This window comes from Ixodes scapularis, unplaced genomic scaffold (assembly GCF_016920785.2).
Source record: "Ixodes scapularis isolate PalLabHiFi unplaced genomic scaffold, ASM1692078v2 PGA_scaffold1__304_contigs__length_218370807, whole genome shotgun sequence".
Classification (NCBI taxonomy): Eukaryota; Metazoa; Arthropoda; class Arachnida; order Ixodida; family Ixodidae; genus Ixodes; species Ixodes scapularis.
In genome coordinates this window covers 92,442,158-92,466,209 of record NW_024609846.1, presented here as the reverse complement: position 1 = coordinate 92,466,209, position 24,052 = coordinate 92,442,158, and the positions used below count along the sequence as shown (strand labels likewise).

The 24,052-nt window shown below is 44.7% G+C and overlaps 1 protein-coding gene across 1 annotated transcript in view; it reads right to left on the bottom strand.

Moving 5' to 3' along the window:
• LOC8029935 overlaps window positions 1-24,052 on the bottom strand; it is a 51,091-nt gene that overhangs the window by 5,693 nt on the left and 21,346 nt on the right. Inside the window, exons 4-7 of the mRNA XM_040216162.2 lie at window positions 14,629-14,762; window positions 13,975-14,165; window positions 6,775-6,833; window positions 2,212-2,287 (exon numbers count right to left, since the gene is read on the bottom strand). Of these exons, the coding sequence (XP_040072096.1) occupies window positions 2,256-2,287; window positions 6,775-6,833; window positions 13,975-14,165; window positions 14,629-14,762 (416 nt within the window). The 3' untranslated portion in view covers window positions 2,212-2,255. The remainder of the gene's footprint in view (window positions 1-2,211; window positions 2,288-6,774; window positions 6,834-13,974; window positions 14,166-14,628; window positions 14,763-24,052) is intronic.

Sequence of the window (24,052 nt, the reverse complement as noted above, 5' to 3'; positions counted from 1 at the left end):
CTTCTATTGGGGAGGCTTTATTGTGCCTTATAAGTAGGGTTCTTCGTTTCTGGGTTTTCCTTTTATTTTCATGTCTGTGACGTCATTTTCTGAATGGGGGAATATTTTTTGTCATTTCAACGTATATTTCTATTAGAAAATATATATTTTTTTTACCTTAAATTGTTTCAGACTACAACTCTAAATGGGAAGACACACAAAAGAAAATCGAGGTTAAGCTGGATGGCTCCAACAGAAAAATGGGCGAAACCTGTTGAAGACTTTGGGAGGTTTGAACCCCTAACCTAAAAGGCACAAAAGAGGAAGAGCAACCCTATACAAGGATGAATGGAGGACAATGGGGACACAAACATCGGACACTGTCTAGTGACCGGGAAAACTGGAAGGGAAATATTAATTACCGGGAAAAATCAGGGAATTGTCAGGGATATTGTCAAAAAGCCAGCCTAGTCAGGGAAAATGAGCGGAAACGTCATTGAGTGCCCTGAGCAAAGACTTGAGGACTTGGGGGCAGAATAATAGGCAATAAATTCTGCTTAGAGCGGAGCGCAGACTCTACTCACCCGATGTAGAGTATGCTACCCGATGCAAAGGGAGCAGGCGACAAATCCAGTCCAAGCCTTGCATTGCCTTGGATTGAACTGGATTGAGTGCGTGACATTAGACTAGATCCAGCTAGAGCAACTAGATTTAGTAACAAATGGGAAAGCCGCAAACCTTAATACAAGCCTTAAAGGAGCCCTGCAATCATACTTAAGCGTCCACCTTTTTTACGGTTTCCATGTCTCTTGGGGTTCGGACAAGCCAGCGGGTACGGAGAGAGTAACTAGATCAGTGCGTCATATTTTAACTGGACGACGCGGAAACCTCCTCCACCGACGGGGGCGACCCGCGGTACCGAAAGCATGCGATATGTGATGCCTTTGGCCCTGGGCTTACTACAGGTCAGAGCTGCTAAAACCTTCTTTTTAGTCGAAATACAAAATATAAGTGGCGCAAACCGTTTAAATTATTTATAAAAGTAGTTTTTGTTCAGTATTTTAGATCAGAAAAGAAACAAATGCAGTTTATAAAGTACGGAAACAAGAAATGACCCGTCAACATACCTGCCACCGAGCGGTGGAGATGGTGGCGCATACTAGAAAGGGGTAGTGGGATCAGGCGCCGACACGGAAAGGTCCCGGATGTACGCGGCGGCGCTGCGGTTGTAGGGACTGGAGGATCCGACCGCCTTTGAGCGTCCTGAAGGCCTTCGGCGAGCAGTTTTGTCTGGCAGTTTGGCCGTTTCGCAGATTGGCAGCGCGAAGTGACCCTCACTCTGAACTGATCTTTACCCGTGTTTGCTGTCGTTTGTGGCCAATGAAGTGTCATGTTGAATTAGTGTTTAATCGCGCAGCAAATGAAATGTGAGCCGCCCTGGCTGCCCGCTTCCTACAGCCTAGCCAGAAGATGCTTTAGTGGCGCCCTCTCGAGTTGTTGACACGAAGTGCGGCAGCCGTAAGCGCTTGCTAAGCTCACTAGCCCTCCTCTAGTTCACGGCCACTCAAGCAACCAAGGATACCATGAAGGAGGTTATTTTTTGCTTGTTTTTGTAATTTTGATTTGCCTATAACTTTTAAAATAAAGCGAAATTCAAGAAAAAAAAAAGTTTTATTAAGGTACTACGTTCAGTGCACTCAAATTCGGTGCAAATTAAAAATTAGTAAAAAAGTCATCGCAGGGCCCCTCTAATTAAGTCGAAAGTATCCGAAAGTATGCATCTGGTGGCCATGCTGCCATTTGGTTATTGACCTGTGTGGTTGAGCGTCGTGTTTTCATTGTGTTTCCGGAAGCGGCCTCTTCATTGACGATGTCGGCGGCAAGAAAGTGCTCGTTTAATTCAGACTGAACAAACCCGAATATTTCGGAATATGCAGGTTGGATTAAGGCTGTGCAAAATAATCCTCACAGTGCTCAATGCTCAGTGTTTTGTGTTTTAATGGTCTTATATATAACCACATTCACAGTGGCTAGGGAATTTCACAAGAAATTGTCAGGGAAAAGCTGGAAAAATCAGGGAATTTCAAAATAATAATTTGCTAGACACCCTGATCGGAACAAGATAAAACTTAAGGACGTTAAAATAGTCGTTGCCGAAAATAAAACCCAAAAACGAAGAACCCTACTTATAAGTGTAGGAGAAAAGATAGAAGAGAAATGCGTTAGGCATACCTGCAACAAATTGGCGGTGATATCCGAACCAGGAGTCAAAGGAATCAGCCAGTTTTGGGCTTCTTTGTTGGTCTGCCTGAAATTTTAAAGGTGAACAAGACAATAAGCATCATCTTACAGAGAGGCAAACATCTAAAACAGTTCTTCGGATATTGTAATCACCAGTTCTGGGATCTTCCTGAATGCCTGACCTCCATAATAATAAGACAGAGATTGGGAACAAATAAAACAACAAACAACCACACACACCGTCTCAAAGCCGTTTGAGACAGTGTGTGTGGTTGTTCATTTTTTATTTGTTTCCAGTCTCAAGTTTTTCATTATATAAGCTAGTTAACCTCCACTTACTTGTCCTTATGTAAGTTGGTTAACCTCCACTTGTTTATTTCTGGCAAGTTGACTTTGACGATTCAGGAAGAGCTTGGAACTTTGTTTCAGTCAATTACTTTGTTGGACACAAAACAGAATGAATGGACTCAAAGTGTAAGTCAAGCTTTAATAATAATATTTTTATAAAACCAAAATTGTAGTAATATAAAAAAAGAAAGGCTTGAGGTACACCTGACCTAAGTATTTCTTATGAGTTGTGAATGCGAAAGCATGCAAGCCACTCGTCCGCTTCCTTGTTTCGTCTGCCGCATACTTTTTGTCCCCGGTCAGCGCGTGTGCTCCCTTGGGCCCGCTGACCTTGGGCGCTCCATGTTAACAGTGCACTGACAGCACACAGCGCCATGGGGTAAGGTGTTGTTGAAACTAAGGCGAAATGGCCAGTGGGAGCCTCGTCGACGTGCGCCAGCCAATGGGACCGAAGTCGAAAATCCATCAGCTTTACTCCACTCCTTTGGAATCGGGGAAACTAGGTGCTGTTGTCTAGGCTTTTCACGTGATTTCATAGCTCAGAGCTGGCTTCACTTGGAAAAAGGATTTAAGGTGCCGTTTTCACGCTTCAGACTGATGACGTCGGCTCACTCCATGGGATCAGTTAATGCTTTCAGATTAAAAAAGATTTACAACAGCATTTTTACCATATCAGTAATACCTTCAATGATCATACTGCCTTTACAAGCTTACCATAACTTTCCTTTAGTATATTCCTATTCCTATTACGCAGCAGAACCTTTGTACAGTAGTCATTATATATATTATATCTAGGATTCCGTGTTTTCGAAGTTCATATTTCGTCAAATTCAGAGGGATTTTTTCAATTTTTATTTTTGTTTGAATGTCAATTCTTCAAAATTCAGAGCTTAACTGTAGTACTTTCTATTTTTAAAAAATAAAAATAAATAATACCCGGGTGTAACATGTACTAGATAAAAAAAACTGCACTTTATCAATTGATTTTTATTTGGCTGGTTTCAGCGATGGCACCATTGCCACTGGCAATACTAATTTGTCCCACAACAACAGTTGCAAGCAAGTGCTGCTTCAATAAACGTCGATAGCTTAAAATCAATAAGCTCCTAGAGGTAGTCGCTAAGAAGCTAGTATTCATTCCACCCTATCCATTTACCTACCCGCAGCTGCGCGAGCGGAGTGGTAAAAGGGTGTAAAATAAAATCTTCAACTGCCGACCCACTGTTCCCCCTATCATAAAATTTACATGGTTTATAGTTTTCACTGTTACAAAAACACAACCCTTCCTTCCTCTAAGAAGTACAAATAGTATGGCCCAAACTGGAAACCGGAACAGTGGCTTTTGTCGTGACCCCAAAGTACATTGACCTGTTGTCCTGAATAAACCTCAACGAGAAAAGCGGGAAGATCCCTTCTGTCAATGGTCCAAGATTTGAAAGAAAACTGGGGTGGCAATTTTTTCAGGACCATTGACCCTGTGCACTGACTAAACTTAATTGTAAAAAAGCTTTTTTTTTTTTTTTTTCGTTAGTGCATTGAAATGGGAGTTTATCAGATAAATCCAAATTGACGAATATTCTGCCGGCGAGTGTTTTTAGGAATTTTTTGGATTTATCCGGAAACACGGAACACTAGTTAGATTCAGTGTTCCACGTTTTCGGAGTTAATTTATCATCAAATTTGGACGGTGTTTTTTAGAGTTTATATTTTGCCAAAAATATAGAGTTTATCAAAATTTATTTTTGGCTAGATTCCTCATTCTTTGAAGTTCTGAGCTTCATCATTTCGAATAGGAGTTTCAAATAATACACTATTCCATATTCACTTCGAGATGAAATGCGATATTCATATTTTTCGAAGTGTTGACCCCGTTGAGAGCGCTTCTTGCCGATCACGGGTGCACTGCGGAGAAGCAACACCCGCGAAAGCGAGTTTCGCGGCTGTTGCTTCTCTGCAATGCACAGGTGCTCAGTAAGAAGCGCACTTCCCGGGGTAACAAGTGGGCAATCAACACTTGGAAAAGTATGAATTTTTGAATTGCCTGCTTGGGAGAAAAACAGTTTCAAAGCAGGATGGTGCCCATGCATGCCTGGTGCCTGTGCACTAAGAAACAAAAACTTTGTGAATGTTGAAATCTACATTGCAGTAAAATTTTCAAAATGAATCTGTGGCTGTTATGCAAGAGTATACATAAAACAAAGATGAACTGACAACCTGCATTCATCATTCGTTGATTTTTTTTTTTTTTATATATCTGAGATTGGAGAAAGAATATTTTCCTATAACAAAATTAGTAAATCCACTCAATGAGGTATAGCTGGGCACCTCTATAGGTTTAATTTTATGTCAACGTCGTTCACTTAGGCCACAGTCCATGAATACGGTTACGATTAAAATTAGCTTATAAATAGACAAGTGAAAGTCTGGTAACAACCTTCATGAGATTAACTGGGTTTTCGTCTAGGCATGCTTCAACAGTAGTGAAAGTCTCAGAGAAGCTACTCAATATTTGATTCAAAAATATTCGGCCAAAACCCACTGTTCACTTCGAACTCAAAATTCACTTTTTGCACGTGACTATCATACTGCCATTATAAGCTTACCATAACTTTCCTTTACTGTATTCCTATTTTTATTATGCAGCAGAACTTTTGTCGAGTAAGCAGTCTTTTCATTTTAATTTTTTATATTTCGGGCTTCAAGTTTTCCCAGTTAATTTTTAATCAAATTTGGATGGTGCTTTTTGGGGTTTATTTCTTGCAGATAATCCTGAGTTTATCAGAATTTATTTTGGTTAGATTCCCCATTCTCAGAAATTCTGAGTTTACTTTTTCAGTGTTCTTTATTTTCAAGAGTCAAAATAAATAATATACACGTGTGAATCTGTACTAGAGTCAGAATAATTTGCTTCTATGAAATAATATTTCTTAGGCATGATTTGCTTTAGTGCCCTCGCCATTGGCGATACTAATCTGTCTCACGACAAAACTTGCAAACAAGCGTTACCTCAATAAATGTTGATACCTTAAAATTAGTGAACTTTTGGAGATCGTTTTCATCCAATTATATTCCATCACCCTACCCGCGGCCGTGCAGGGTGGAGGGGTAGAGGGTGCTATACTTTAAAAAACTTTATTTTCGTGGGCTCAATATTTTGCTAGTTCGGCAAAGTGTGGTATTTAGAACTATGTCGCGGGCTCTAAATTTCGTGAACCAAGATGGTATGCTATGTACTTGCTACCGTAGGGAAACATGTTTGTAGGACCTAGCAAAATTTGCGAAAAAAAGGTCCTCGCAAAAATTACTAAGTCGTTTACAATATAGAAGCTTCAACTGCCCCTACCCCCTTTTATAAAATCTCTGTGGTTCATAGCTTTCACTGTTACAAAAACCCAACCCCTCGTTTTCCTCTAGCAAGCACAAATACTAGAAGTATGGTCCAAACTGGAACAGCGGTTTTTGTTGTGACCCAGAAATACAATGACCTGTTGTTCTGAATGAACACTGATGAGATTTCGCCAATTACTCGAGATTTGAAAGGAAACTAGGGTGGCATTTTCTTAGAACCATACATAGCTTCCACTGACATCACTTGGTCAGACATAAAGGGGGCAAGGGTGCATGAGAGAGTAGCTCCAGTGTGGCACTTCTGGCCATCAGAAAGAAGGATGGACTGATGTCACATGCAAGCTATGTATTGATCCTGTGCAGCGACCAAACTCTTTTTTTCTTCTCTTTTTTTTAAACATTGAAATTCAAGATTTGTCAGAATAAATCCAAACTGAAGAAATTTTTACCAGCGGATATTTTTAAATTTTCCCGATTTATCTGAAAACACGGAACCCTAGTTATATTCAAGTGTCTGTACCAATAACTCAGGGTCAAAAAATTTGTTCCTTACAGTGAAGTAAAGTTCTAAGCTTCTAATGCTGAGTAACGGTTAAGAGTTGAGCTTGTTGGTACTAATGCTGGTATGTATGTTTTTAAGGCATTGACAACCATTAAAATAAAAATACTGTACCCAATATAATTTTCAAATCAATACAGAAGAAATTACAGATAAATAAAAGTCACAGAGTTACATCACAAATGCCAAATGAAAATTTTACAAAGAGTATCACAACCATAACACACAACAAAAATAATTTCTTAAAATAAAATAATTTATTTTCAGTTAAATACACCAGAAACAATGAATGCAGTTACCACTTATCCTGTCCTTGTCATCTTCCCCAGAAGTCTCACCAGTCTGTTCGCTATCAGCACTGAAAAACAAAACATTCCGTACCAACATGTCAAAATAAATCCTGACAATATGTTGTACTGAAGCCATATATTGTTGGCTGGGGTCAGGGGCATAGCCAGGGGGGGGGGGGGGGGGGGGGGGGGGCTTATGGGGCTTTAGCCCCTCCCCCCAAATACAGCCGACCCTATAATATACACATGCATTATGACCCCCCCTCCCCCTCTCCGCACCCCAAGTCATGGACATCCCAGCCACCTCAACCTCCTCCTCCTCCTCCTCCTCCTCCTCCTCCTCCTCCTCCTCCTCCTCCTCCTCCCCCCCCCCCCCCCCCCCAAAAAAAAATGGCTATGCCACTGGCTGGGGTTATTGAATATCACCAGAATAATGAATCCTCGGGATCCAAGATAGAGACCCTTATATGCTCCCTGCAGTCAGATGACCAGAACTGATACATGAACACAGTGGTTCTCAGCCACTGACATTTCGGGGACCCCTTCTGGATCAGCGGAAGTGATGGGGGACCCATCCACCAGGAAGGACGAGGGATAATCGACAATTACGATTACAAAAGGGTAAATAAAAAAAACTAAATGCGTGCAAGACATTTTTGAAGCTCTGAAACATGGACTAATCAACCCTACCCTCTCAGTGTACATGCAGAATGCTAAGCATCAATTAAAAAAAAAAAGTTTTATTGCTTGGTTGAGTGTTTCGGGGACCCTAAGAAGGCCTTACAGGGGTAGGGAAATGAAATTCCAGTGCTCATTTTTTAGCTTTAATGCATTGCATATTGCAGCATAACCTCAAAAACACCAGTCTTTTGTTGAAAGGCACGAGCAAACTAATTTTAAAGCTAATTAAACAATCTTTCAATGTGCACCTGGTGGATGCATGTGGAGCCTATTTGGGAGGTAATCTAGCAACACTGGGGAACTTGCTACGTAGTCATGATGTAACAAGTTCCATCGGAGCAGCGCCGCTCTTTGAAATTTCAACATTTTCCTTCTTAGCTTTCCTCCTCAACTCACAAATCGCTCATTGTACCAAACAGTCCAAGAAGACAGAAAGGAGGTACTTCCCTCTTTCTCGGACCCTTGTTTGTGTACCTGGACACAGTCATTCTCCCCCTAGAAGATTAGCACGTCGCTCAAAACTCGGACAAAAGTTGCTTTTACCACCCTGTTCATCCCCAAGCTGACAGTGCTGTGGAAGCTACATGCTCCTTGGGCGAGCAACACGCTCGTTACCCCAGGGACACTTCAAACGGCTTGGTTGTAATGCGTTGACGCTATTGACACCACCACAATGCTGACAATGCCACCAACGACACAGCTCATAACCATGCCAGCATTGCTACCTACGTCACGAATACAAGGAATCTTTTCTTTCTGTTTTTGTTTGTGCCGGATATCCCATGACACATCGCGCTCTCCGTTCGCTTCTCTTCAAGTGCTTGCACGAGTGCACCGTTTGGAATGAAAAATATAGCCAGCTGTTCAAAATACAAATGTGTGATTATCATTTACGGTTATTATCAGTCATGCTTGACTCGTTTCCAAACGAAATTTGAATATTTCAATTTTCGTTTCCTTACCCCTTTAACAAGCTTGGTATAGCGTAGCTTTTGATGAAACGAGACTAGGCATCCAATTTCCTGCACAGTATACAGAGGACAATCATTGCAGCTCATAAAAAAAGACCACGGAACGGATCTTGTCTTGCACCAAAACTCTGAGCATGTCAGCATCACGCTCGGAATCGCAACAAAGGTCGCTGTTTTGCGTCCTGTACCTCCTCATTTGCTGGTCGGCTGTAAATCGCTATGGCTGCCTCCCTCCACATGTTGTGCTGAAACATAGATGTTTAAGCTTTGTCCATAACAAGGTTACACTAGAACCAATCATCCAGAATATTGGAGGAGCTCTGACCTTAGGAGCATATTTCAAGTGTGAATATACTTTACAAAAATCTGCCTCATTGGGTGAAAATTCTAACATGGCTAAAAGAGTCTTCTAACAAATCCCTAAATGTGAAGGGGCCCAATGTTTCGAAACTGACTTAGCTTCTTCATTAGGGGCGATTGTGACTGTTGAGGAGCAGAATTTCTTTTTAATGCGAAAGCATTAACTGTCCCATAGAGGAGTCGGTGCTGTCCGTAACCGCGAAAAAAGGCAGAGAAATTCCCTCTGCGCCGTAACCGCGAAAAAACGACAAAACAATTCCCTCTGCGGAACGGCTATTAAAATGGCTGCGACGAATTGGCTACAGCCCGCGCGCCACAACACCGCCCTGGCCGCTCTCCAGAGCTCGGCTGGCCAGCCTTCATAGAGGCTGCTTGGCCGGCCTCTACGGAGCTTGTAGGAATATGCTCCGCATACGTAGGCTTTCGCATTCCTACACGTGAGCGGTCTTAAGTGTCCAGTAATTTATTTTTAAGGTGGTGGTCTTTCTTTTTCTCATCACGTGTTGCAGTTTGTTTATGTAACCTGTGCCTTGCTAGTATTGTATAAAAGTAGCTTGTCTTGAAATTAGCATAAAGTATCGCAGATAGTAGAAACTTTTTGTGAACAAAGCCCGCACGACTACTTTACCGCAAAACGTGGGTACAGTCAATTACAGACGTTCACACAAAGTAGGCCAGATGAATGGCGAGGCACTGCAAATTGCATTTCCGAGTCCAAAGTTACCAGTGCCTCATCATGTGCTGCTTTCCTTCTGTAAATGGCAATGGTAGGCCTCTGCATACCCTGCTAGAAAGTAGTAGGTGCCTGTGAAAGCTCAAATTATCTTTGGGACTTCACGGTATATTATGAGTCAAATACTGCTGCAAACTTCACAGCCTTTGAAATAGAAGGTGAAAAAGATACAATGTCAGGTGAGAGTTTCTCTCAATCTTTGTGCTTGGTGAAATGCAAATGTTACGGCTTTTAGTACTCTGAGCGTGTTCCAAGACTCTGACAGAGACTAACAATAATAATATTCTTTATTTATAGATGCCCCAGAAACAACCATGACGGTCATCTCTTTGGTGCACCAACACAAAAGCACAAAAACGGGAAAAGAAAAGTCAGAGACTCGTCCACATATTAAAGAACAATACTTGAAACACAAGGAATACATAATATTACGAGGCAAGATCCTCTAATTGACTGCGGTACGTTGTACAGGGTGTCTAGCAAATTATTATATTGAAATTCCCTGACTTTTCGAAGTTTTCCCTGACAATTTCAGGTGAAATTCCCTGATCACTGCAGAGGTGGCTAAATATATGACCATTACAACACAAGGTGTTGAGCATTGAGCACTGTGAGGATCATTTTGCACGGGCTTAATCTAACTTGCACATTCTGAAATATTTGGGTTCGTCCAGTCCGGATTAACCAAACACTTTCTTGTCGCCGACATCGCCAGTGAAGAGACCACTTCCAGAAACGCGATGAAAACACAACGCTCAACCACACATGTCAATAACCGAAAGGCAGCATGGCCAAGTCATGGCCGCCAGATGCTGTGGGATTTTGCTACCAACACAGGTACCGATAGAGTAACCAAAGGATTATCTCAACAGCGGCGATATCTCAAAGGAGACGTCAAACCTAGTAGCGCGCGGTCCCCACATCTCCGCGGTAATATAGACGACGTTTAGGGCTACATTACCGCGGGTCGGTTCGATTAATTACCTCCGTCGGTGCCAATGATCGTCTAGCTTGTCTCACTCCCTCGAATAATAGCGGAAGAGAAGACACACGTACCAGAGTAAGGACAGAGTCCAAGAGCATTTATTAACACACTCTTAAAATGAACTGCAATGTCCCCATCCAAAATGCCCCCCGCGCCGGCATGGTAAGAAAAGGTCCTTACCTGGCCAGACGCGGGGTTCCGGAGAGCCAAGACCGGGGAAGCATCAGAGAAGTCGCCGACACACGTCCTATCTCTTTCGCGGTCAACCGGACGAGTCCCTTTCCCGAAAGCGGGAAAACAAGAGGCGAAACCTCCTCGCCTGTCGGCAGTGATTCGCATCCGAGCGGGGGGACGGAAAGAGGTCCCCCCGGGAGAGAGTGAGAGGAGGGCCCCCCAAGCCAGGCGGCCCTCCGCCTCACGAACAGGTCGGAGCTCACGGCGAAGAAGGCCGAGCGTTCCGACCCGCGGCCGTTATCACAGCCATCGGGGAAGGGAGACCAGAGGAATCCCCACATCCCCCCCTCCTTAAAACGGTAGGTGGGTCTCAAGAAAGAATAAAGGAGGCCCACCTGCTCTCATAAAATAATATATCTCTCTGTGCACCCCCAAACATATACACCAGACACCCAGCGCGCGTCTTCACAGTGTCCGCCGTCAACAGCTGGCCCGCAGGACCGAAGACCCGGAAAGTTCAAGTTCCAGGCACTTCACAGTCGCCGCCACAGCACCGCAGAGCATCAAGGCACCGTGCTGACGCCGCTGGACCCAGGTGTCGCGGTACGAGCCGGCCTGCAGTGGGGGGCAGTCAGGCGGTCGTGAAGGCGGAAGCACCAAAAAGACCAACGACCGCCGCCCACCAGCGGAGACCAGCTGGGGAAGTCCCAGACACGCTGCCCGGGGGGGCTCGGCGCCATCTCGGCCGCAGTGGGCTGGTGAAGGGGAGTAGACGACCTGGGAGCAGACCTGCGAAGTCGTAATGCGCCAGCAGCCAACACGCCCAGAGCCGGCCGTAGACCTCCCCAAAGGGAAGAAAGGGCGCCGCCGCCTCCAAACGAGGGGACGCGCGCAACCGACGCTCGCCTGCCTCGGGCCGCAAAGGCGGCAAAACGGGCAGGGGCAAACGACAAACAAAAACCACAAAAAAAGGTGGCCAGTTCGTCAACGGTGACAGGAACATGCCAGAGTGACCCGATTCGACACCGGAAGAAGAAGCCATAAAAAGAGGGCCCCTCCGTTCGAAACGCGTCCACATACCAAGCAAACTAATTGAGTTCGCTTAATGTGGGCACCGGGGAGAGAGCTTCTAGGAAAAAAGCCGAGTTCTCAATCCTTTGCGCAGGCAGTTAACACAGAGGCTGCCTACAATACCCGGTTTCATAGTTACCGGAAGAGTCCGTTGACTATAAGTGGCCAAAAACAGATAACAGTCTGCAGCTGGCCCGTCTTCTGAAGTCGAGGTAAAGGGATACGGGGACTTCGAAGGGGCGGATAGAAAGAAACCGCCATGCATGCGCGTCTGCGAGCGGGGAAGATGCAAGTTCCCGCGCAAAATAGCCGCCATCTTGCTCCCCACGGAGGAAGACAAAAGGGGCCGCAGCTCACACGCTCAAACCTGCCAGCTTCGCCAAATATTTGAGCTAGCTAGTTTACCGAGGATAGAAAAACATGTCTTGCACTCGATACGGCTTGATCAAGGGCTCACAACGGTGTGGACCCTTCTTTTGAGGCAAGGCCAGGTTTCAGAGCAACGTAACTGCTAAGAGTCTTAGAGTCACTCTTCCACCACTGAGCGTCCGCGACTACTCAGAGTCAAAGAAAACGCAAATATTTACATTCCCAGACTGCACTGCTGATCCTTCGCTACTCTTTTCTGCCAAGCCTCACTCGCCGCCGGACATGAAAGTCCGAATGGTTCTCAAAAACATCATCAAAACTTCTATATACAATTTCCCTTCAGGACAAGTTGTTGGTGGCGCGCAAGGAACCCAAATACACACAGGTGAAGGGTTCGCCTCAAGCATGGAGAACAAAGGGCCTCCCGCAACAACGAATGTTGCTTGACGCACGCCAATTCAAAACAGGAACACGCGTACGAATCACACTGCGCTCGCTCAAAGGAGTGGCACTGCGGGTTGCCGACTCGGCATTAATCGCTCAACCATAAGTGGCGAGATCAGGACGCTCGTAGTACGGGGCGATCAAAGGCAAGGAATTGCTGGCAAAGGCCGGACAAAAGGGACGGAGGCCAGGAGCCACGACCACGATAAAGGAAGTCGTGGCCCCACGTTGGGCGCCATTTTATGTGGGATCTTGCTACCAACACAGGTACCGATAGAGTAACCAAAGGATTATCTCAACAGCGGCGATATCTCAAAGGAGACGTCAAACCTAGTAGCGCGCGGTCCCCACATCTCCGCGGTAATATAGACGACGTTTAGGGCTACATTACCGCGGGTCGGTTCGATTAATTACCTCCGTCGGTGCCAATGATCGTCTAGCTTGTCTCACTCCCTCGAATAATAGCGGAAGAGAAGACACACGTACCAGAGTAAGGACAGAGTCCAAGAGCATTTATTAACACACTCTTAAAATGAACTGCAATGTCCCCATCCAAAATGCCCCCCGCGCCGGCATGGTAAGAAAAGGTCCTTACCTGGCCAGACGCGGGGTTCCGGAGAGCCAAGACCGGGGAAGCATCAGAGAAGTCGCCGACACACGTCCTATCTCTTTCGCGGTCAACCGGACGAGTCCCTTTCCCGAAAGCGGGAAAACAAGAGGCGAAACCTCCTCGCCTGTCGGCAGTGATTCGCATCCGAGCGGGGGGACGGAAAGAGGTCCCCCCGGGAGAGAGTGAGAGGAGGGCCCCCCAAGCCAGGCGGCCCTCCGCCTCACGAACAGGTCGGAGCTCACGGCGAAGAAGGCCGAGCGTTCCGACCCGCGGCCGTTATCACAGCCATCGGGGAAGGGAGACCAGAGGAATCCCCACAATGCACACTTTTGGATACTTTGGGCTTAAGGCTTGGATTGGGTTGGAGTCTGTGGCTTTCCCATTTGTTACTAAATCTAGTAGCTCTAACTGGATCTAACCTAGTGTCGCGCCCTCAATCCAATCCAAGGGTTGGACTGGATTTGTCGGCTGTTCCCTTTCCATCGGGTAGCACACTCTACATCGGGTGAGCAGAGCCCGCGCTCCGCTCAAGGAGAATTTATTGCCTATTTTTCTGCCCCCAAGTTCTCAAGTCTTTGCTCAGGGCACTCGATGGCGTATCCGGCTCAATTTCCCTGACTGGACTCACCTTTTTGACAATTTCCCTGACAATTCCCCGATTTTTCCCGGTAATTAAAATTTCCCTGACAATTACGGGTTTTCCCGGTCGCTAGACACCCTGATTGTAATCAATGTCGAGGCGATGGGCAGTGATGCTGTTATGCAGAGACTGAATCCGACTAGTCCAGAAAATCCAGCGAGAGAACCTCACCGTGTGTTCCCTGGCTTGGCATCTGAGAAGGCTTCCTGGCTGGAGCGTGCCAGGATTTTGATCAGGTCGATGGCCTCCTGGGCTTCTCTCCTCTCGACCAGCAGCCTGCCACAGGTGTCCCTCACCGTCTCCACAAAGGACAGGTTGAACATCCTCGGGTCAAGAGACTCCTTCGGCACTTCCGAGACTAACTGCGCAACAACAAAGATAAACAAATTGAGGGCTACCGGAAAAACCACTCGACGAGCTGAGGTCGTCCATGGCATTTTTAGCCAGAAAGTGGCTGACGAGCTCGGCTCGTCCAAGGCACTACGGTTCATTTTCGCGAAATTCGCAAACTGAAAATTTTGCGAAATTTAAAGGCACATGAAAATTTTGGTTCCTAAGTGTTGCAATGCAGGCATATGGACTTTGCGAAATTTAGTGGCCACGTTTATGCTCTCTGTGTCCGATTCACGAAAATTAAGGGTCGCCAAAGTAAAGGGTTTTACAGTATATTGCTGCAAAATTACAAGCTAGAAACTCTTCAAATCATTATTTTGTTCATCACTGACCGTATTTCCAAGCCGGGTTCAAACGTGGAACTAGTTTTTGTAGCATGCCATTTTATAAGAAATCTGAGATTTTTCCTCCGAATTTGAGTCCGTCCCGTACCTCAAGTTGTTCTTCGGTGAAATGCACCACACTAGACGCATCTTTCTCCAGGTGTCGCAAGAGGGATAGAGGATCCAAGCACTTCCTGTTCAGTGCCGGAAGGATGCCAACATCTCCGTCAGTTTCGTCGTGCCCTGAAGCAAGACAGGAAATCTTGAACGACAATTCCACAACTGTCTGAAAATTAAAATTTACGAAACGAAAGGTAGTGCATATATACACTGCGCAGGGCGGATTTATGAGTTAAGCTTGGAGAAGGAGGGCAAAGTGTTGCCGACATCTATTTTGTTGACCCAATAATTGCCATTTCATCGAAAACTAAACATTCCTTCTTAAAGGGGCTTAGGAAGGAGAATGCACCCCCCCCCCCTTTAAATTTGCTCCTGACACAGTGTGACACAAACACAACATTGGCAATTGTTTAAATTTTATATGCAAGTACATTGTCAGGCCCTAAATTTTATCGCTTAGGTTAATGCCTTGTGAGCAATTTCCACCGTCCTTGTAGTTTTGATAACAGCCTTTAAATTTAAATACAACAAAAGAAAAACTGGGAATCAGTTGTTTGCACTAAGAGTGTTGTGCAGTGCACAAGTATCTAAACATTTCATGCTATGCAGACAGCATGAGATTAGACACATGTGAATATTAAAAGCTTCCCTATCATAATACAAATAATGTGTTTTCAGCCGAGAGAATGAGTCGAATAGCTGTATTAAAAAATTTAGAATGTGTAATTTCTCATAAGTATTACCTTTCCTCAGTTGGGATCTTTAGTGATAGCCCTTTCTCCATGACATAACACCGGTAATGTCATAGTGCTCCTTTGCCACAACCTGCATAGCTTAAACAATCTTTTTCAGGTGGCCTTTTGTGCACATACATTGGGTGCTTACAAATGAAAAAGTTGTACTAGACTTGTTTATGTAATAGCTGTACTTCTATTCTTGTCCAAACAGTAAAAATATAGAACCATGTCTATTACGCATCAACAGTTTCTCTTTTGTAAAGCCAGATATATGAATCTACAGCGTGTAGACCAATGCTTCAAACCAACTTTAACGGCTGCAAAAATTGATTTCCCAACGTATCGCATTGTGATTCGCAGCAGTTTGCCGTGCCTCTGCTGCAGTCCAAGTTTACCAATATCATTGGTAAACTTAGACGAGTGCATTCCGGTGAGTTTACCTAGTTCAAAAGAGAAAAAAGAGGAACGAGTTTTGGGCAATCCATGGTGGCGTTCCGCATTCCGTCTGCGAAATGCTGCCGGAAGATGTGGGAAACGTCGAGGGCATGCTGGTGACAAGCTTAGCAGACAATCTTTTTGAAAGTGTGATAATATTTTAAATAAAGTAAATACGAAAAAAGGCACTTAAACTTCTCAGGGCACCCCCTTCCTTCTACAGAGATAATCGGCCAAGACACCGCCATCTCTCGTGTCTAATGCTGCGCTACCCGTCAATAGCACATACAAGTCAGCAAGCACTGCTAAGGCACTGTCTGCGAAATACTGCCATAGGTTGTCCGATACAGGTGTTTTTTTTTTTTTTTTTTTTATTTTGAATGCAGTAGGTTTATCTGTTTTTATTTTAACTCTTAACTTCCCCCCCCCCCCCCCCCCACCCCCTGGTCACACGTCTGCAATACCATATTTACTCGAGTAATAGCCGCACTACTTATGAACAAAGCCCTTCCATCTACTTTCCCACAGAACACATATACAGCCCGTCATTGCGTTGCGCATAAATAACACAGCGAATGACCAGATGGAGAACACGATTCTCCATACAAATGCAATCTTCACAGATGGTATCTTCGCACGAAAACATTATCTCTGTCCTGTAAACCGCTGGAATCATGCTGCTGATCGCGGTAATTGTCAATCTGCGTGCTCCGCAGAAAAGCGAACCCTCGAGTTTTCTGCAGAAACAGTGTGGCTATCACTTGAGTAAGTATAATAAATTTCTCATCTCCAGCGGAGACACGAGGTGCTTATTGGCGCTAACTTCTCGCTGTCTAAACAAACACACAACACAATTACTTTTACAATAGACTGCTAAAATAAAAGCCAGAGTAATTATGTACAGCAATAAGCATTTACTTCATGCTTTATGCCAGGCTCTCCAAACGTTTTGGCTAAAGGGCTGGGTTAGGGGTCTGTTGCAGCCATGAGGGCCGGAAAAAACGAGTAAATATAAAGGAGGGAAAACTAAATTAAGAGCCCTAGATAAGCAATTTAACGCAAAAACTATTGTTATAGTAAGTATTAAAAACAACCTAAAGCCGGGGTCACACTGCTTCTACGTCACACAAAAGACAGACAGATTCTAACGCAAGTCACCGAGTCACCACGAGGTTCGTGTTTCGGATGTTGCATGGTAATGAGTTCAAGAAGAAACTTGGCAAGTCAACACAATATCCGTGGCATTTGAGCCAAGGATACTATGGTGACACATGTTTTCAGACTGTCTTTTATATGACGTATGAGCAATGGGACCCCGGCTTTAGGTGGATGAATGCATACTTCAATACTTCAGTCTGAAGCTTTATATTTAGCTAATTATGATCATACACAAAAATTGTGACCAAGAAAATTCACCAGGCATAAATCAAAACACATGAAAAATTTGGCACATTCGCCCAGTGCAAAAGACTAATGAGAATGATAAAACTAATGCTGAAAATATGCAATATCTGTGACGAAGGACACTAAGCACAATGCACATGAGAACGCAAAGACAATTAACAAACTCTAATATCTTGTTGAGAGATGCCCCACCCTTAAAGATAACCCTCCCCCTATTTTTGGCACAATTTGCTTTTTTATCAAAAACAATGGAAGATAACCCACTTTTATTACTTGCAAGGACCTGTTCAATGCTGACCTCGGAAGAAATGGTGTTACTTAGCCACGACGGGAGATAAGTGAACATTGCTTACTGGGAAGGACGGTCGTCTTTGGTTTATCGCCCCACCCCTCCCCGCAATTAGAAGTTTTGCAGGTCACAAAATCTAAAACTAGCATTTTTCAACTTTTTTTGATCGCACACCGAAAGTTCATTTGCTCCTTATTTTCAACCGACTTAATTACGATTTTAAGTGGACTATCTCATGATATTGCGGTAGTTATAGTGCCATGAAGTTGGGGACTAAGAATGATGACGCTGGCGATGACTATTCAAAAGAAACTTTTAACGAACCGTAATTGTGTTCCACATATCGCACTACCGGGGCCTTTGAAGCATGCTTTTAATTTAAGCGTGTGCCCGGGTGATACTGCCGTGATTACGGGGCGTGCGCTTAAAAGCATGTTTCAAAGGCACCGGTAGAGCGGTACGCGGAACATGGTAACGGTTTGCTAAATTCCTAATGTTATGGCGAGAGGACCCGCGTTACAATGCAGTTTCTCTTTTTTTACTATCTTCGTCTGTGCATCGGGACCATGTTGCGGCGCTATTTCTTTCTGTGCACTTCATTTTGCGCCGGTAGCAGCAGATCTGCTGGAAGTTGGCTGCGGGTCGAGCTTCGTTGGAAGGACAGCGGCCAGTTGCGGGCGTGTCGGAAGACTTCCGCAGGCCGGATCTGGCCTGCGGACCGGGGTTTGGAGACCCCCGATTTATGCAATACAGCAGGCTCGGAATAATTCAAACTTCCATTTCATACTTCTGGTTACTTCAGACAAATTTCAAAATTTCGGTTGTCCCGCTATGTTTTTAATGTATTCATAAGCCGCTATATTTGAATGGCGTTTTCATGTAATTCATACCTTTTGTTCTCGTGGCCCCGTTGAGTGCACCTCTTTTCGAGCACCAGTAAACTGCAGGGAAGCAACACCCGGGGAACTTGCTTCCGCGGGTGTTGCTTTTTCGTAGTGTACTGGTGCTCAGTGAGAAGCGCACTCAACAGGGCTCAGGTAGAGGGCACCATGAGCTATGAAAACGGACACAGCGCGGAAATTTTCATAGCAACTTGCGTGGACGCTGTGACGTGGCGGCATGGCATAGGTCCACATCACAGCGTCCGTGCGAGTTGCGATGAAAACTGCCGCATGAATCCCGTTTTCATCGTTTATCGTTTTTTTAACATCAGACAAGTTCATGGCCTGATGAGCAAACTTAATTTTGTTTTGAGTTGTCACGTGCTGTCTAAGCAGTACGCGATAAACAACATTTTTTAGGGATAAATCAACTTATGTAATACATTTCATAGATGTTTCATGTGCTGCATACCTGCTCATGATCAGTAGGCCTATGTAGAGGAAATCAAATATTGGCTTCCTATAAATAGCCATTCATATATGGCAGATCATAATTTTATTTTAAATCCTACTTAAATGAATCTCTGCTAATTCAGACTTCTAATAATTCAAACAAAATTCGTGGCTTTCTGGAGCTTGAATTAAGGAGGGTCTACTGTACATAAAACATGCTAAAAGAAAACCAATTTTCCACAATGGTGAAGAACATACATAAAACCCTCTGGATAGACACACAAATGCAGCAACCATAATTGTACTAGAGCTGCACTCTCTAGGGCTACTTAAGAATGTACACAGAGCACCAACTTTGTTCATCTTGAGCGAATTGAACATAAAAAGCCTATGACCATTATATATGTAGAAGAGTATGCCAATGTAGTCTCCTTCTGTGCAAAGCAAGTGAGCCAATATGAACTTTTTCTGACTTGTCCTCAATCATTTTGCTGGAAGAAAATTAGTATCATTCTTCCTCCTCCCACTTTTCTTGCTCCATCCCTACTTTTTTGATCCAATGCAGAAAAATGAGAGGTTCGCTTAGCACGGCGCTTGTTTAGAAAGCAGAAAGTCACCACCATAAATGGGAAGCGAGGGTATTGTCAAGAAGCTGCTTGCCTCTTTCTCGTTTCCCCTGCCCCGACTCCAAAAAAATTATACTAGCTAGATCAAGCTAACAAATACCGGGGAGCACAGAATATGTTTGTGAATGATCTGGGCACATCTGTGTGCAACATCATGAGGTTACATGATTGTGAACTCACACGCTGTCATGTGGTACCATGACGTCATCGTGACGTTATAATGATGTCAGGACGTCATGTGATGTCATGATCATTGTGTCAAGTGACATCATATTCTTCATGATGGTTCTTCATGAAGGTCTTCTCATAGAATTCGGCTGACAAAACACATTATATTTTAATAAGAAAAATGTATTTAACGGATGGGATACAAACAAGTCTTCTTTAGATGACAGGATGCTGTGGTATGCACAGATTCCATTTCTTACTTATTTGGACAAAGCCAAAAACTTGTCTAGAAGACTTTTCGGACCCGAAAGAGCATTGGATTACTGATCAAGAGTTCAACGGTTCGATTCCCGGAAGAGGCAAAGTAATTTTTGCGAGGAAACCTGGTTGTGCTATGTTTTTAGTTACAACCTTTCACGATGCTCTCAACCTACAAGCCAGCTTTAAAATGCCTTCTGCATTAATATGCGGGATGCTGCGGAGCATAATGCAGACTAGCCACTCTTGTTAAGAGCTGCCCACACTTCCGGGGGATGCCACCCGCACCATCGCGGTAGAGAAAGATGAAACCGAGACCACCACAGAACTAACCGGACTAGTTCTAACTTTCATCGGTCGGGCAAACCTCTCAAGTCACTGCCCACTGATAAAAATCTACACTTGGTTAAGGAAAGCTGGCTGACCAAAGGAAGCTATTACCATAAAAATTATTAATGTACAATGTTGTCACGTCAAATGACAAAATGCACCAGAGTTTTTGGAGTTTCAAGCCATAACAATAGAAAGGAATATTACTGTAAATATTTAGAAAAGCCACTTTCCACGTAAATTAAAGCTTCTTTTTGCCCCGATGACAATATTGTTGGGAAGGTGAAGACGACGACAGAACAGTGGCACGCACAACCATCGTACGCCAGGCCCCACAGGCTGGCTTCACCTCCATAAATCCTTCTCTGCTACCGACAGCATCATCCTAACAATTTATAAAAGGCCTAGATGCCTTTGTTTAAAGAAAAATCTGCAGCTTTTTGCAACAGCGTGCAAAGAAGTGACAGCGACAGCTCAGTGAGCGCAGGCTTTTACACCCTGCCTCGACATGGCCAGCCCTGTATTCCCTCTTTTTGGCTGGTGTCCTAACTTTGCATGGCCTCCCAATGTGTTAACGCTGAGATCAACAGGAGAACCGACATGATGCGACCTGGATCCTTCTTTATAAACATCCCAAGGTAGGCACTAGCACCGTGGCATGACCGATAATGATTGATGATTATTTGTGGCTCTTCCCTTGAAACCCTGTGGTCCCATAATGCCAGGGACCTAGCTCGTGGAGTTTTCTTATCTTCTTTGCTTCTCCAGCAGCCACCAATTTTTGGACTTTCTCGTGACAGTTTACACTGGTAGCGGTGATCGGCGGGCCATTGCTGGGTGCTCTGCAGCGGGGAGCAGCTTTTGGAGCTTCTCTCGGACGACGTCCCGGATGATCTCGCGCAGGTTTTCGATACCGACATCGTGGACATCAAAGCGAGATGTTGAGGAGGCAGTAACAGTCGATACACTGGCGAGTCTTCGATAATGACCAGCACTGGCCCACAGTGCTCATGCGATGTTGGTTGCCTCGGTCACAAATTTTTCAATGGTCGTTGGGGGGATGCGTATAAGTCCACCGAAGGTTTCGCACTTCACGCCTTCCATGAGAAAGTGCAACTTTTTCTCGTCGGGAGCAAGCGGGTCGGTGCCTGCACTTAGACGTAGCCTATTTTCAACGCTTTCGCTGGGGGCCTGAATGTGTGTTTGAAGCAGATCCTCCGCTTGCTGCCATCGGTGTTGGCTCACAAATGTCTGCTCCAACTTGGCCACACAGATGTCCCACGACGTGAGCGAAGCCTCGTGGTCCTCGAACCAGTGCCTCACAGTACCCTCGAGCGAAAAATAGAGGTTCTGCAAGTACTGCTCGGCAGTCCATCCGTTATGGCATGCCACGTGCTTGTTGTGTTCGATCCAGTCCTCGACGTCCTTGTGGATCTCACTGCGGAAGGGCGTCGGGGTACGAGGGGTGACAGCAGGTAAACGACAGAGGAGACAACGGTGGGAGTCTGCGACAATTGGCTGCTCATCGTTGGCTTCGTTGACAGGTGGGTCTTCTCCGGCAGTAGACCGAATTCCAAGGGCAAACCCTGAACACGGCGGCTTCCTCGGGTCTCGGTCGTTTCCACGGACGGTCTTCTTGAGCCAGGGACTGGGCCTGCGCTGGGAGGCCTCTGAGGGGTATGCTTCATGAGCTGCGTTACCCCTCACCTACATCAGAAATGTCACGAATGACAGACGATGAGGCGAAAACGGAAGGAACTGAAAATTTAATGGGGGCGAACTTGTGCCAGAAACACAAAAGGAAGAACACGCGTTGAGAAAACAACTGTGAGAGTCGGAGGCGGCAGCAGCAGGCGACGGTACGTCGATGTAACAGCTGGCTATTGCGAGAGAGAAGCAGTGAAATGAATCGGCAATAAAGCGCACGGCTCTTTATCTGGCTCTTTATCTACTATGCGCGTCATCTCGAATATTCGGCCTAGAATGTTCGAGAGAGAGCTAGGGCGCGTCTGACTAGGCAAGGTCATTCTGGCCTCCTGATCGTTTACGCTCAGGGTAAGAGTGTATGCAAATCTTCTAGATAAACGGAGAAGAGTATCTTCTTGTTTATGCACGCAGAAATATACACAGAAGCAGCAAAACATCACCTGTAAGGTCTGTGTCCAGCTCTTTTATAGCTTTCTTTGCAAGAAAACACTGGAACTCGTGCATTGTATAAAAATAAATAAAGTTGACTGGCACTCGAACTTCAACTCGGCGCAGCAAAACAAACACACTTAACCTTTTGTCTGCTTTCTTTCTTTGCTTTTCTGTGGCTCTCTTTCTCTTTCTTTTCCTCGGGACTACCGATGTCAGTGCTCAAGATTTGCTGCATTCTGTTCCCGTCTTTACACACGTGTTTTTCCTATTTGTAGGCACGTAAGCGATTCTTTGTTAGTGTTGTCTTTGATGTTGGTAAAACGCAGAAGCAAGCGGGCGGCTTTATCGGCGACAGAGCTGAAGAAGTGTGATTGGGGACATATTTTGGACGCCACACCCCAGGCTTACTTCCGTTTTTTTCTCCCTTTGGCGCCACCTGGTGTTGCCTACAAGGGCCGCTTAAACACCGTGGAGCAGAGTTCTTGAGCACCGGCTCGTCTTGGCTCCGAATAGAGATCGGTATGTGTAAAATTTGCATACTAGACAATTCTCCTTCATGTTGCTGACTACTCTGACTGGCACAGTCAATTGCAACGCAAAAGAACTAGAGTGATCTGAAAAACACTGCTTCTACGAATAGAAAGACAGCGAACATGAAACGAAAGCGGATGAATGTCACCGACATGGATTCTGGCAGAGATTTTGAGCAAAAAGCAGAGTTGCATCATGGCCATGTGGAAGCGCCCTATAAAATCAGTGGTAGGAGTGTTCCATAGGAGCATAAACTAGCTGGAAGCTGCTCCATCAAATGTTTTGTAGCGGCTTCTTGAGCGGATGGGAAAAGTTTCACAAATGTAAGGAAATGAGATCTGAGGGGCCAAGAAACAACTTTGATAAGCAGTATATTTTGTTTACCTGTGCATCTGGCACAAAGCAATACGTGCATATAACAAAACCTACATTAAGAAAAAAAAAAAGCTACCTAGTAACAGTGTTCAGCCAAAATTTTGCATTTTTTGCTGGGGAACCCTGAACACAGAAAGGGAAACTATTCCCTGATCGAATGACCAATGGAGATGCACTGTGAAGCTTTCAACGAAAACTTCATGTCAATCTAGGTGTTTCCCTTTTAAATCCCCATTATGCTTGCAGTCTTTGAGAAGTTCATCCTCTCCGCTGCTCGCAACAGGACGGAAACTAAAAATGCCTTTGACAGGGTATGCACTTTGTTTCTATGTTCCTGTGTGCCATGTCAACCTCTTCAATCATATACAGGGTACAAACATACAAAATTTAAACTCCAAACATACATATCTGAAACTGATCATGCAAATGTAGTTTCACACGTTTTATGTACTTTTTTTTTTTAGAATCCGATTCTGAGGTAGTGAAATACTGAAAATAAAGCAAAATCAGAGGTAAAGTATTTCCTATTTCCTACACCAGCCTGTTCTCCGTATGCACACTGGTTTATGAGCTCGCTCCTGAGTGACTTGCTGCAAGCCAAAATGCTAAAAACTGGCATTTTAGCATTTTGGCTATAAGCAAGATAATTGCGATAATTGCTGGCTATGAGCAAGATAATTGCGATAATTAAATATTTTAACGAAATATATAAACAATGACCACCCGGGGGGCAAGATCCTAAACCAGTATGCAGACGACAAACATACGGAATGGGGCATAGGAAATG